The sequence below is a fragment of the Micropterus dolomieu genome, linkage group LG19, assembly GCF_021292245.1.
Source record: "Micropterus dolomieu isolate WLL.071019.BEF.003 ecotype Adirondacks linkage group LG19, ASM2129224v1, whole genome shotgun sequence".
Lineage (NCBI taxonomy): Eukaryota > Metazoa > Chordata > Actinopteri > Centrarchiformes > Centrarchidae > Micropterus > Micropterus dolomieu.
In genome coordinates this window covers 17,708,721-17,723,938 of record NC_060168.1, presented here as the reverse complement: position 1 = coordinate 17,723,938, position 15,218 = coordinate 17,708,721, and the positions used below count along the sequence as shown (strand labels likewise).

Below are 15,218 nucleotides of genomic sequence, written 5' to 3'. Positions count from 1 at the left end.
ACTTGTTTTTCCTCATCAGATGGTTATCAATTTTTATAAATTCATATGATGTGATTTTCTGGAATTTTCTTTGGGATTCTGTCTTTCACTGTTAGAATATACATATGATTAAAATTGTAGATTGTTGCATTCTTTGTAAGTGGGCAAACCTGCAAAATCAGCAAGGGGTCAAATACTTTTTTCCCCCACTGTAAGCTTACGGTTGTATTTGTTTTTGTGCTCAGTCTTTCATCTTGAAGCCAGAGGTGACAGGTTTAGATTGTTGTTTAGATGAGGATAAAAGGCATAAATAATTACAAAGAGCAAAACATAGGGCTTAGTCACATATTTGGACACTGAGGTGTGCATGGACCTAGGTTGGTCAATCCCCTTGTCATCCATCTGCTAACAAGTATATTTCTTCAAACTCTGGTGGGTGTGTGTTTGAGTCAGTGACTGAGGAGAGAGAGAGAGAGGTCATCCACAGACTACTGCAGTTTCCCACACACCTATTTTACCTAGCACAGTGTATCTAGATTACAGCTAATCCTAAATACCACAGCCAGACTCCTGACAGCAGCTACGAGGAGTTGGCACATTAAGTCCATTTTAGCTTCACTGCGCTACTGCTGCAATTTAAGACAGATTTAAAAATTTTATTGAGCACCCTGGAGTCACATCCTAAATTAGCTATATTGCCGAGGTTTAAACCCTATATAGACCACAGCAGAGCCTGAGATGCTGGTGAGAAATAGTTAAGTAGTCCCAGTCCAGTTGACTGTGATCTGACATTCTATAGACATATTTTCCTTCTTCAATCATTTTAAAAGGCACATTAAAAAACGCCTTTTACTTGAACCAGAATCTGTTTGTTATGCTGTACCTGTGACCCCTGTTTGAATGTTTTTTTTGTTAATATTAATTCTGGATGGATATTATTTTTTCTCATTTTTTCCATTTCAATCATTTATTTACTCACATTTTGTTCATGTTTCTGTCTTTCGTTTCTGTTTTTACTGTGTACTTTTACAGACAAGGAGAAGCATATAAAACAGAGTTCAAGGCCAAGATTCTCCAGCAGAGAATCCAACTTTAGAGAGAGAGAAAGGGGGGGATAAAAAAGAAAGACACATGCAGAGGAGTTGTTATTTAAACATAATATTTTTAAAGTGAAAAAAAAAAACTACTGTATATGTGCCAGGAACAAGGACTATCGAAGAAGAGAAGCTGTCAAAAAGACAACCAAAGAGAAAGCGAGAGAGAGAGAGTGCAAGAGAGAGAAACAACCAGAAAACAAAAAGAAAGAGAAGTATGTGAGTTCAACATCTGCAGTGGTAAGTGAGTCCAGAAGTGCAGAACTCATTACAAGTCGTCAAGCTCACAGGTGTGCAAAAGAGGCAAATAAAGAAAGAAAGAAGCTCTTATATGCACTGTTTACTGAACTCTGCTATTGCTATTATCATGAATATGACCAAAAATTCAGCAACTGACACTTTCTCATATGATTGAAGCCAAATCACAGATACCTTGACAAATGTCCTGCTAGCAAATTTTGCTACTAATATACTGGGGTAAATAAAGAAAAATAAAGATGGTAAACTTGAGGGTTAAAGTGTTGGTTATAAAAAAACATCAAACACAGTAAGATCGAAGATGGATGCTCTGAGTATCAACAGTTAGTGAAAGCTGTAGTTTATACTTATTATTAGGACTCTTGTGTACTTGTGTCTCATACAAATTTTCGTACACAAAGTGCTGTCCCAACTGCTGTCTGTGGACGTGTTGCTACAGTGTTGTTAGTATGAGTTAATACCGCACAATGCTTTTTTTTATTTATTTTTTTTTATTTTTTTAAATCAACCAGCGTAACAATAGTTAACCTGGCTAGTTGTAAACAATGGCTGGCCGAACGAGGTTTTCCGACTTGTATTTGGAACGCCATCAACATTTACATTTATTCATTTAGCTGAGGCTTTTTATTCAAAGCGACTTACTATGTATGTCAGAGGTCGCACGCCTCTGGAGCAACTAAGGGTTAAGTGTCTTGTTCAGGGACACATTGGGTCTCTCACACCAAAGGCATGTGTCTTATCCACTGTGCCATCCATTTGGTCAACCCAATGCAAGTCAGGCTAGTTTGTGTTACTCTCTTGTTAAATAATATAATAAAAATCTTGAACTAAAGAAGCAAAAATAGTGAATTAAGTCAAGGTGTGTTATCATTTGTCAAACTGACAAAATCTGGCAGCTTCTTAATTCAATACATCGCACAGTGGACAATGACACCGCACCTTCTGGGAAGCATTACATGATTCAGTAAGATGCATTTTTAAAATCAATGGTCAGCTGCTTAAAAGCTGTCATGGAACATTCAATAACATGCTTTTAAATGTGACTGTAACAGAAATCTGTCATTTGTTGTAAATCTGCTACTTATCCTTCACTCATTTATAAATCAAAGAGAACCCCCTGGGAGATGCAATTACAGCCTGTAAATTATGTTGCACAAATGACACAGAAAGAAGAACATTTTTAAATTGTATTAACTATCAAAAAACAAAGTTAACAAGGCTTGTAAATATTCATAGAAAAACAGGCCCAAGTGTCAAATGTGCCTTCACTTACTGTTGGTTTTGAGGCGGGCTGGCTCACTGTTGCGGCTTCCTGCCTGGTTGATAGCCTTGACAAAGAAGATATAACGGGTGCCACTCTGCAAGCCGTGCACCGTGTAGTGGTTCTGCTTGATGTTTGGTACGATCATCCAGCTGTCTGCCGAGTTGTATAAACCTGGCAGATCCACACACACACACACACACACAGCATGAGAAACAGAGTTCTGTTGATGTTTTCAGGGTAAGGCGAGCTGCAGTGAGTCCTGCTGAGAATCTTTTCTGTGATGAGCGAAAACAATTCTACCCAACAGCTGACCGGAACAGTATGTTTTTTTTATTCCCCTAAACCTCAAGTTAGTCATCACACAGTAAGTATCTCAAACAGTGCTCGATGTTATGCAACATTTATGTGCGCACACTGATCCATCCCATTACCTTTCCATCAGGTTTATCATGGCATGCTCTCCTGAGGCGATATTGTGTGTTCACTAAGCTAAATCTATAACCCATTAAAAACAAGGTACTTGTCTGAGAAGTGAATGTCTGTACTAAGCGCCCGAGGGCAAAAGAGTGTGAGAGCCTTCAATATTCATACATATAAAAACGTGGGAAATACCAACATGACCAAAGTCAGTGCGGCGCTTTGATTGAAAGAGGCTTTGAGTAGAGGGTTAGTAATGGCTGGGTTAGCTCTGCAGTCACCTGCTTCTAAACACAGTCTTTTCAGTCTCTCACCTGCAGCTGACTGTGAAGAGTAAAAAGGAAATCTCAGCTCAGGGCTGTGGAGAGGCTCATCTACAATGGGGTGCTCTTTTGGCCTCTAGTCTAGTGTGAAATAATGGGCATGAATTTACACATTAACATCACTGGCATTTTCACCTTAACTGACCCACCACATTACAACCACATATGTTTTCAGGGAATGGTGTTTGCGTGATTTTAAAGCTAAAGGTTAGAGGTGTGCATTAAAGACGGCAGAGGTGTTGTAGGAGGTTGTGTGGTGCTACTGTACTTATGCTTCTAGGTGACGTGTGAAAAGAAAAACACGGTGTGAGATTTGCCACTTTCAGTGCACTGGCTGTGTTTTGCACAGACTTTATTGGCATTGTCATTGAGGACAGGTGAAGCAAAGTGATAAACATTTTTTCTGCAGCTGAAAACGGAGCTTTATCTAACCATGGAAAGTATGCTAGTGTCATGAATATTAATAAGTTATTAATTACACTGCTTGTTAAACCTTGAACTTCACTAACAGAATGAGTAATACTGCCATGATGTGCCAACAGAAAAATAGACAGAAATTATGTTTTATCAGCAAACATTTGCAAGGCAGCTCTCACAAAGAGCCACTGACTGCCAGCCTTAAAACGTCTTCCACCCACCTAAAAAATTCTGAACACATTCAAATAAACCCTTGCCAAAGCAAACAAAACATGTTGTTTAGTAGCACTACAGCGGCGGTTAATGTCTGAAGAGTTGAAGGTAGAATAACAATCCTTCTTATTGCCTCATCTTTCCTCTGCCCCCTGCAGAATTTGCCAGGAAATAAAAATCCTGAAAGGGAGAGAGCTCTCACGGCCATGCCTGCCGTGTCCCTTCTGGTGAGGATGCGTTGTGAATTATTGAACAAGATGGCAACAGCATGCATAAGTAATAGCCGGGAGTCTGCTTGTAAATATAAATACTTCACGGGACGCAAATAAGGCCTTTAAAAGTGAGGCGGCTTTAAGAATGAATGAGGTGAGGGAAATCTTAACGTCAAAGTGAAGGCTCTGTCTTTACATATCTCCCGACTTCCACGGGTTTTTCTTTGACAAAGAAAAAGCTGTGGAGGGGTTTCATCTTTCTTTAGGATGAGAGAGAGAGAAAGACAGAAAAATGAAGGGAGTTTAAGAGATTCTTCTTCACACCGTCCATGATCCATTTTGTATGCAGAGATGGCCAACAGATTCATCTGCATTTTATTTCAGCCTGGTCTTACAACTATGTATCCTGTCAACAAAGAAGACCTATTGTTTTGTTTTGTTGCTATTTTCCTAACAAAGTATGTTGTTCTACTGAGACAGCTGTCTTTTGTTGTTATGAAAATTATGCCTCCCACCTGTCGTTGCATCCTGGAGAAATTAGGGAGACTACAGCGTTATGTGGGCTTTCAAAAAGAGATGCAGGGGAAAGACGAGGGAGAAGGACTTCACTCTGCTTTCCATTTTTAAAGCTTTTGATCTCCAGAGCACCTCTCCCTTTTTTGCTAAATCAAATTAGGTCAGTACACAGCAATACGCTACTGCAACTTATGCCACTGAAAAGGGGCTTTCTGACACTAGCCAAGCTACTTTGGAAAACATTGTGCCTTCAAAGCGTGATGGAGCACTAACTCAATGTGCCATTGTAAAAAGAGAAAGAAAAAAGGAAACAGGGAGGAAAAAGATCAGCTTGTGTCTTGCATCCAGACATCAAGTGTGTGTGTGTGTGTGTGTGTGTGTGTGCGCGTATGTGTGTATGTTTGTTTGTGTCAGTGTGTGTCCTGCTCAGACTCAGAAGCGGACAGATGAGAAGCGAAAAGAAACACCAAGTATCCTGGGAATGGAAGAGGGTTTGTCTTTGATGATGAAATATAGAGTTAATGGTGACTGTGTGTGTGTGCGTGCCTACATGGTTATTTGTTGCATGTGTGTATAAGTGCTACTCTATTAATTTGTTCTAGAGGAACAGACAATATGTGTATGAGCAGTAAAAGCTCACTCAAATCAAGTTCACCTGCATCTTTCTCTTGGTGCCTCTACATAAGTATGCTGTTGTCAGACTAGTTCCCTGCAATGACTGAAACCTCATCAACATTTTATCAAACACTGCTACAAAGATTTATCCTGCTGATCTCTCTTTCTCTATATCTCAACAGGGCATCCTGCAAACTCTGTGCTTTCCTGACGCCCACTGCGATACTACTTTTCTCCTGTGATAATCATATTAATACTTCACCACAGGCCACTGTTTATGAATACACATGAAATATAAATGAAGGTGTGAGCTGGAGTCAGCAGGTAGAGGTTTTGCTAGTGTGGGTAACATACAGGTCTCCCAGACAAAAAATGTACAAATTAGCAATATAAATTGGGGGAAAAAGTGGTTTGAAGTCATGCGGTGGTGAGAGCAGGGGGTATGGACTTCTATTAGTCCTGGCAGACACAGCAAAATTGCTTCAGCTGAGCAATGCAGGAAAACAGATGCATATAGAACTAGTGAGACTATTTGGCTTCTAAACCTTGTTGGTTTTATGGGGTAAAGTTATCAATATGATAGCCATGGGCCTGGAGGAGAGGCATTAAAGGTAACAAACAAAGGTAATGGCTACCGAACCAAAAATGCTGCTGTGGCGGGCGCATAGTGGGAAGATGCTGTTACATTGTTGTCTCTCATGCAAAACAGTTGCAGCATTTCCTAAATGAAAAAGTTATTTTGCCTTCATTTAAAGTTCTTCATAATTTAAAACAATAGTATTACATTTTGAGAAACATGCTCATTTACAGTAGACTTACAGGTGAAAAATTTGCATATCGTGCAAAAGTTCATTTATTTCAGTAATTCAACTTAAAAGGGGGAAACTAATATATTATATAGACTAATTACATGCAGTGAGATATTTCAAGCCTTTATTTGATATAATTTCGATGATTATGGCTTACAGCTTATGAAAACCCCAAATTCAAAATCTCAAAAAATTTGAATATTGTGAAAAGGTTCAGTATTGTAGGCTCAAAGTGTCACACTCTAATCAGCTAATTAATCCAAAACACCTGCAAAGGGTTCCTGAGCCTTTAATTGGTCTCTCAGTCTGGTTCAGTGGAATTCACAATCATGGGGAAGATTGCTGACCTGACAGTTGTGCAGAAAACCATCATTGACACCCTCCACAAGGAGGGAAAGCCTCAAAAGGTAATGGCAAAAGAAGTTGGATGTTCTCAAAGTGCTGTATCAAGGCACATTAATAAGTTAAGTGGAAGGGAAAAGTGTGGAAGAAAAAGGTGCACAAGCAGCATGGATGACCGTAGCCTGGAGAGGATTGTCAGGAAAAGGCCATTCAAATGTGTGGGGGAACTTCACAAGGAGTGGACTGAGGCTGGAGTTATTGCATCAAGAGCCAACACACACAGACTCCTCTTTTCTGATGAGAGCCAATTTTGCATGTCATTTGGAAACCAAGGTCCCAGAGTCTGGAGGAAGAATGGAGAGGCACACAATCCAAGAAGATAATCTAATTTTCTGAGATTTTGAATTTGGGGTTTTCATAAGCTGTAAGCAATAATCATCAAAATTATATCAAATAAAGGCTTGAAATATCTCACTTGGCATGTAATGAATTTTCTGCACCTACACGTATGCGTAAACAAATAGAGGGCATGTAGACAAAAGTATAAAGGTGTCTAAACGACAAATGTTTTTCCTCAACACAAATATAAAAAGTGTTACTGTAGGATCAATGTCTTATTTACTTATTAGCATATGGATAATTTACATTTCAGAGTAATGTAGTTATGACAATCAGTAACCACAAGATGCTATGATTGATAGAGCTAAACATGTTGATAGGTGCTTGTTGTTTTTTTTGCTCATTCCAAATTGTTTACATTTCATATATAAAAAAAAAAAGAAAAAAAGTTGTTTATCAACGGCCCAGTCGGGGGTAAGTGAATAACCTCCCCTCTTCCTTGTGTTTCAGTGGGCCTGTCATGAAGAACTACAGAGTAACCTCCACAAACTCAGGGTTTGTCATTGAACTAGAGACACCAGTAAGTCCAATAGAAAGAAAATGAAAATGTTGCTGTGTGCTTGTAGGAATTAAGATCCTTCCAAGTCAGCTGCTAAAATGACATTCATGTACCAAACCTGACATACAGGTGCATCTCAGAAAATTAGAATATCGTGAGAATATTTCAGTAATTCAACTGAAAAGGTGCAACTAATACTATATAGACTCATTACATGCAAAGTGAGATATTTCAAGCCTTTATTTGATATAATTTAGATGATTATTGCGTACAGCTTATGAAAACCCCAAATCTCAGAAAACTAGAATATTACATGAAATCAATAAAAGAGGATTTTAAATACAGAAATGTCAGGTCTCTGAACAGTATAATCATGCATATATACTCAGTTTGGGCCCCTTTTGCATGAATTACTGCCTCAATGCGGCGTGACACGGATGCTATCAGCCTGTGGCACTGCTGAGGTGTTATGGAGGACCAGGATGCTTCAATAGCGGCCTTCAGCTCTTCTGCATTGTTCGGTCTCATGTCTTTCATCTTTTTCTTGGCAATGCCCCATAGATTCTCTATGGGGTTCAGGTCAGGCGAGTTTGCTGGCCAATCAAGCACAGTAATCCCATGGTCATTGAACCAGGTTTTGGTACTTATGGGCAGGTGCCAAGTCCTGCTGGAAAATGACTCTGACTCTGGACTTAATAAAGCACAGTGGACCAGCAGATGGCATGGCTCCCCAAACCAGCACAGACTGTGGAAACTTCACACTGGACTTCAAGCATCTTGGTTTGTGTGCCTCTCCATTCTTCCTCCAGACTCTGGGACCTTGGTTTCCAAATGAGATGCAAAATTTGCTCTCATTAGAAAAGAGGACTTTGGACCACTGAGAAACAGACCAGTTATTTTTTTCTTTAGCCCAGGTAAGACGCTTCCGACGTTGTTTGTTGATCAGGAGCGGCTTGACAAGAGGAATACGACATTTGAAGCCCATGTCCAGGACCCGTCTGTGTGTGTTGGCTCTTGATGCAGTAACTCCAGCCACAGTCCACTCCTTGTGAAGCTCCCCCACACATTTGAATGGCCTTTTCCTGACAATCCTCTCCAGGCTACGGTCATCCCCATTAGTTTCACCTTTTAAGTTGAATTACGGAAATAAATTAACTTTTTCAGGATATTCTAATTTTCTGAGATGCACCTGTACATGCTTGTTTCCAAAAATGTGGATCGGGTTCCTTTAATCTTTGAAGTTTATTATGCTTGAAACGTCCACTCCTTGTGAGAAGGTTCATGTGTATGAGTGTTGCTAGCAAATTACCACTGAATGTTGATCCACTTCTTTGCCTCAAATAGTAAAGTAGATATTTTTTCTATTTATTATGAGAGATATAATACATATTATACAAAATATAAGAACAAAAACATGGCACACACACACATTTACTGTTTTATTTATTTTATTTAATGAACTGTATGAAATGAATTGTTCTTTTGTATTATATTTTAAGTTTGCAATAGTTGGCAATATTGTTGTTTGACATTCATGCCAATTATGCTGAATTGAATGAATAATTGACATAATTATATGTATTTCAGTTATTTTTTAATCTAGCTTGGATACCCTGATCACCAACATAGTTGGAGTGCAGTGTTCAATAGCCACAGTATGGGAAACCTGAAAATATGCATCTGAATCATCATTAATAAACTGTGTTTTCTTCATGTGTCCTCTCTTCTGTAGGTGATGGTCTCCTCCTTAAACGATGTAATTAAATTCTTCATTGAAAAGACAGAGTACCGTCTTCATCCCTACATGCCATCTCAGCCCTACGACACTTGCATCAGTAAGAGGAATGCCACTGTTACAAATAGTCTCAGGCTCAGCGGCAAGAACACAACTCTTAATGTTTGTGTGTGTGTGTTCAACAGATGTGTTCCCCACTCCAAAGTGCATCAACATCACCTCAGCTGCACCTAAAACGGTACCCAAGGCACAAGTGGCACCTATGCCGCGCTCGCAGACCAAAGAGGAGCTTCTGCCCCCTCCTACCAAGACAGAGGAGACTGAATATGTGGTTCCTGATGACCACAGTCCTGGTGCCAACAACCTAAACCTAGGTGAGCATTTGTTTTAACATTAGTAGGCTACTTAAAGAGCTGCTTTAGGTTTGCGCATAAAAGCGTACATGTCAGCGAGTAAAGTCAGTCTAAATGTGTGACCATTTGTATGTTCTTATCTGAAAAAGTTCAGCTGGATGGAGAGCTTCGGGAAATTTTAAAACTACGCAAGGAAACCATCTCTGCTACTGACGAGGAGGAAATCACCACCTATGAGAATGAAACCACTGAAAAGTCCCGCTCAAGCACAGCACAGTGGAATATAAACAGCTCAACAGTGTGAGGCATGTGCTGCTAATTCAATGTGGACCACTTTTAAGGACCACATTTAGTGCCGTGAAAATCTTTGAACAAAAATCCACTGGACAAAGTTAATAATGTGCGTCGGTTAAATTAAAACGAAAGGTTCTCAAACCCATGGGCCTCTGGTCAGGTTGTCCTCTCTTCAGAGGGGCTGTAACACATCTTTTCCAGATGAGACAGGTACAGTGGATATAAAAAGTCTACACCCTCCTGATAAAATGCCATGTTTTTGTGAGGAGACAAAGATAAATATAAATCTGTCACCATTTTTTCCACCTTTAATGTGACCCATAACGTGAACAATTCAATTGAAAAAACTAACTGAAATCTTTTAGGGGGAGGGGGGAATACAAAACTTACAATAGCCTGTTTGCATAAGCGTGCACACCCTTACACGAATACATACTTACTAAAATTTTGATTTTATTACAACACACTATTTTAGCATGGCCCACTTGTCTTTACAAAAGCACTCCAATTCTGTCAGATTGTGAGGACATCGCCTGTGCACAGCCCTCTTCAGATCACCACACAGATGTTCAATTGGATTCAGGTCTGGGCCGTTCCAAAACGTTAATCTTGTCCTGGTGAAGCCTTGCTTGTGGATGTACGCTTTGTGTCGTTGTCGTGCTGGTGATTGGTTAATTCTAAATACAGCCACATCCCCAGTTATAAGAGGGTTTGCACATTTATGCAACTAAGTTATTGTAAGTTTTGGATTTTTTTTATTTTTTCCCCCTTAAAGATTTCATTTTGTTTTTCAGTTGTTCACTTTATAGGACATGATTTATCTTTGCCTCATTTTTTTTTACATCACAAAAACCTGGCATTTTAACAGGGGTGTGTAACCTTTTTATATCCACTGTAACGCTCCTGTTAAACTCCACAAAAACACAAATGCCTTGTCCACCTCTCTTGGAACTGTCTGTGCTTCAGTGCACTGTTCATGTTGACAAGTTGAAATGTATAGCTAAAATGTGAAATGACAAGACTATGAGACATGAGAGTCTGCAATCATGTCTTTGAGGCCGTACAAAGTGCTTTATGTCAGCAGGCTAATGCTAATGTGCTATAATACGTGTTGTAGAAACAGCCATCTTAGTTTAACATGCTGGCATGCTAACAAGTCTGATGAGAATGTCATTAGTTTTGCAGGTATTTGGACAATATAAACACGTGAACTGATGATGGTGCTAGATTAAAAGTAAGGGGATCAAAATAACAAGTCAACCTTTGGAGAACACGAGTGTCTGTACAAAATATCTTAGGAATCCATCCAACAGTTGTTGAGATTTCATCTTCATGGTGACATTCATACTTCATCTATGAACCAAGAATGTGTGTACAAAGTTTTGCGCCAAGCCATAAAAGTAAATGTTTGTGTATTTCACTGAGCCATTAATTTGAGAGCCCTGTCATATGGATGTGCAAGGTTTTCACATTTCAACAGTATAACATTATTATCACTGAAAATTATGATCTATTACGGTCTTCAAGAAAGACTGTTTACAAATCACTGCATTAAGCTGAAAACTGTTCAATCGTACACAAAAGGTTAAGAGCGCTTTGATATCATTATGACCCAATTTAAATAGATAATATGACCACAATTATGGCTGCAACTAACGATTATTTTCTCAGTTAATCAATTGGTATATGGAATGTCAACAAGTGGTGAAAAATGTAAAACATCACAATATCCCAGAGACCAAAGTGACGCCTTCAAATTGTCACGTCAGTCCAAATTAAGCAAAAAAAAGCAACCCAAATCAAAAGATTATTAATTTCCTGACAAAACTGCAAATCCTCACATTTCAGCAGAAGTTTGGCATTTTTGCTTTAAGAACAACTGATTGATTAGCAAGTAGTTTCAGATTAATTTTCTTTTGAACGACTAATCATTGCAGCTCTAGTTTCAGCTACATGTGGTAGCAATGTTTTTTGTCTCGCAAAAGGTTGTCATGCTTTGTTTTTGCTCCAGAATTGTGGCTTAAAAGTATAAAAATGATCAAAAGACTTGCCTGAGCCAATTATTGAGCAGATCTGAATTATTGTCCATTTTTGATATGAAAGAATAATCAAACTGTACAATACAAAATTGCATGCTACATGTGAATCTTTTTATCATTGTTTTAAAGCGTTAAGTAAAAAAAAAAAAAAAAAAAAAAACAGAATCCAGGATGATCATTACTCTTTATTTTTCACACATAGCAGTAAGCCAACATAATGTTTCAAATGTTATAATCATATTTTTATATTAAGTTATTCCATTAAGACTGTACTTTCTTAATTTTCATCATTATCATGGAGCATGTTATACTGTAGGATTAAAGTTTAAGGATCATTCATCACTTGATAAAGACAGCAAGACTGTGAAAAATGTTCAATAAAAAAAGAAAAGAGAAAACTCTCCCTTTTGTCTCCTCCTTCACTGTAGTGTGTTTAAGAGTACCTGTTTCCACCTCCCGCCTGCGTTTCACTCACACTTCTTATATTCTGGTCCTTTACACTCTGTTGTAGCAGCCTTCATGTGAGAAAGACAAATAAAGTATCTGTAATAACTTAACATCTCAGGATTTAAAAAATAAAACTGAATAAATTAAGAGGATTGTTCCCCAATGAAGACCGTCGCTCCATTGTGCTGATTGTGACATTACTTCTCGGTGAGTGACAGCTGCAGGATCCTCTCTAGCTCCTCCTCTTCCTCCTTCTGCTGCCTACGAAAAAAAGAAATAAAAGTTCGTAAGTAAGAACAATGACGTTCCTGTGATTTACTTACTTCCAGGAATATAATACTCCATATTGCTCACCTTAACTGAAGTTTCATTTCAAACTAAAAGAACTGCAGATGTTTATTGTAATCTTCTAATGTTATTCTCTCATTTTTGTTAGAGCATGTGAAGTAGAAAAAATCCTCTTTGAAGTACGCCACATTTTTTAGTGGAAAGAACTAAATGCTGACTTGTAGAGAATGGTTTGATCTGAGTGCTTATACAGGTGCATCTGACCAGCTTTACAGTGCTGACCTCAGGTTTGTCTGCAGTGCCAGGAAGGAAAATCTGTTGCGTACAGCAAATCTGGCATGTTAATATAGTGGATTAAAGCACAGGAGCATTGATCTTGGACGTCCAAGTACAGGGATAGAGGCACTCATGTCTTATTAAGCCACTTTTGAACCACTTGAAAAAAATACTTTTACAGGGAACTGTACTGTAATGGTGCCATTTTAGCATCCAACATAATAAAAACTAAGCACAGCAGCGAAAAAGTTGATACCGTTAATTACTGTAATAAGGGCATTTTAGTGTCAGACTTAAGTATTAGCTAAAATATAGTTCATGGTAGCATTAATGGGGTTTGGAGAAGGCATCTTTGTTTCAGTATGTAAAATAAGCTTTACCAAAAGACACAAAAGGAACATGTGTGCTAAAAATACCTGCAGGTAATTTATTTTTTCCCCAGGGAAAAGGAAGGAGATTTGGGTGGAAATTCTATGTGAATACTGTAATCTCAGTTTCCTGGTATTTAACCCTTCATCGAGGGGCAAAACTGTCCCTGAAGGTTAGGCATAGAAAAAAAAAAAAATTCACCCGATTACTGATTAGTCAGCCGAAGTTGCACTATATGACTGGCAAACATCACATAACCCAGGACTACTAGGACTACTGCTTTTAGACTTAACGTTCTGCGGTCTCTGTTTATGCCTTTAAAAGAGGCTGAACACTCATTTATCCAAACTGGCCTTTGTCTCGCCTCATGCTGTGTTTGTAATCTGGTGTGTTTTTAACCTCTGTTGCTTATGTTTTATTGTAGTTTCTTTTACTGTTTTTATGTTCTTATTTTGAGTCATTTCACTCTGTGGAGCACTTTGTGACCTTGCTCTGCGAAAGGTGCTATATACTAAATAAATAAAATTTACTCACTCACACTACACAACCTTGCCTGAACCATATCTTTATTGTAGCATCGCTGTATTAATGCGCACAAATAACAACATGGAACGGATGACAACTAAGAGACGGTTTCCTTGGATTTGGATGCTAGGAGATTTTGACTCCCCGCTGTGTTGCAGATGTTGTTTGTCACACTTTGGTGCCAAAACATAGTTTGAGATGGAAAAGCACACTGCAGCACTCCCTGTGTGTGCTCACAGCCCAGACAATAGAAGTCCACTCATTCCATAACAAAAAAAACATGCACAGTGGTGCAGAGTTATTCTGCCAACCATGGTCCAAAGACGTGCATGCTGGGACTGCACAGGATAAGCATGTATAGATTCCCTTGCGGGACCTCTACCCTCTAACCTCTGGATGTCTGAAATAGCTCCAATTCTGAGTCAAACATCCTCTGGGTCACTCAAACAAGCTTTCGGAGTTGATTCCAACATTGACGGTGTTGTCTCAGGTGAGGTCATGCATGTCATACTGCTCCCGCCTCACCTGTCCATCTCCTCCTGCTCCCGGCACGACAGCTCCATGGCCATACGCAGCTGCTCGTCGAAGCTCGACGCCACACCAAACTGTCCCGACAGCCGCGGATCGGTCACTGCGCTGTAGGAGAGTGGGGAGTTGGCGGTGGGGTCCAGTGGGGAGACGGAGGAGGGCTGGCTGGGGTCGGCCATGTCTTCTCCCTCTCTGCTGACCAGTGAGATGGACAGGGACTCCTGGATTGCCCTGAGAAAAGTAAGAAAAAAATATAAGACTTGATGTATTGTTAGACAAAGAAGGGAATCTTAACAGTAAAGTTTCAGTGTGGAGCTTTGTTATGTGACAAGTGGGAGCTGCTGTTCCCATGAGAAGGTGGAAAGAAAAAGCTAATCACTGGAGCCTATTCAGAGATGTTTAATTAAATGACTTCACAAGCCACAGGTTTCCCTGAATAAGAACAAATTATGAATAAGCATGAGTTAAACCTCATGATGGTTGTACAGTGACAACTAAAAAAGGCGGTGGACTGAGCTGACAGGTAGACCTAGATGACAGCTTCGAGCTCTGCTAAATCTAAGATTTTTCATCCTTATTTTTATTATTCTCTGTTCATAAAGTACAAAATGTAGAAAAATACTTGACAAAATGACAAGAATTAACCAGAAATGTGAAAAATCAATACAGAACATTCATCTGCTTTTCTGTACATCTCTGATGTCTGTGCCTGACACTGACTTACTCAACCCATGGAGAATATACAGTGAGGAAAATAAGTATTTGAACACCCCGCTATTTTGGAAGTTCTCCCACTTAGAAATCATGGAGGGGTCTGAAATTGTCATCGTAGGTGCATGTCCACTGTGAGAGACAGATACATTGTGAGAAATCACAATGTATGATTTTTTAACTATTTATTTGTATGATACAGCTGCAAATAAGTATTTGAACACCTGAGAAAATCAATGTTAATATTTGGTACAGTAGCCTTTGTTTGCAATTACAGAGGTCAAACGTTTCCTGTA

The 15,218-nt window shown here is 39.1% G+C and overlaps 2 protein-coding genes across 7 annotated transcripts in view; one reads left to right on the top strand and one right to left on the bottom strand.

The window, feature by feature from the left end:
- The window catches only part of LOC123957661 (signal-transducing adaptor protein 1-like), a 23,021-nt gene extending 10,842 nt beyond the window's left edge, over positions 1-12,179 (top strand). For 5 of the 6 annotated variants that reach the window (XM_046030634.1, XM_046030637.1, XM_046030636.1 and 2 more), the window contains 4 exons: positions 7,309-7,378; positions 9,090-9,192; positions 9,278-9,466; positions 9,595-12,179. In XM_046030634.1, the coding sequence (XP_045886590.1) occupies positions 7,309-7,378; positions 9,090-9,192; positions 9,278-9,466; positions 9,595-9,749 (517 nt within the window). In that variant the 3' untranslated portion in view covers positions 9,750-12,179. The remainder of the gene's footprint in view (positions 1-7,308; positions 7,379-9,089; positions 9,193-9,277; positions 9,467-9,594) is intronic. The other variant, XM_046030638.1, reaches the window with a different exon arrangement.
- ankrd13d (ankyrin repeat domain 13 family, member D) lies at positions 11,951-14,477 on the bottom strand. Its single transcript, XM_046030646.1, has 3 exons — positions 14,209-14,477; positions 12,427-12,486; positions 11,951-12,293 (listed from the first exon to the last, which is right to left on the bottom strand). The coding sequence occupies exons 1-3, from the start codon at positions 14,388-14,390 to the stop codon at positions 12,212-12,214; spliced, it is 324 nt and encodes a 107-aa protein (XP_045886602.1). The 5' UTR covers positions 14,391-14,477; the 3' UTR covers positions 11,951-12,211.
- Positions 14,478-15,218: the final 741 nt, after the last annotated feature.

Bases quoted from the DNA above. Each gene is read 5' to 3' on its own strand.
- ankrd13d (XM_046030646.1), bottom strand. From the start codon at position 14,390: ATGGCCGACCCCAGCCAGCCCTCCTCCGTCTCCCCACTGGACCCCACC. The intron at 12,487-14,208 runs GTGAGGCGGGAG...TTTTTTTCGTAG, and splicing joins GAGCAGGAGGAGATGGACAG to GCAGCAGAAGGAGGAAGAGG. The intron at 12,294-12,426 runs GTAATGTCACAA...TCTCACATGAAG, and splicing joins CAGCTGTCACTCACCGAGAA to GCTGCTACAACAGAGTGTAA.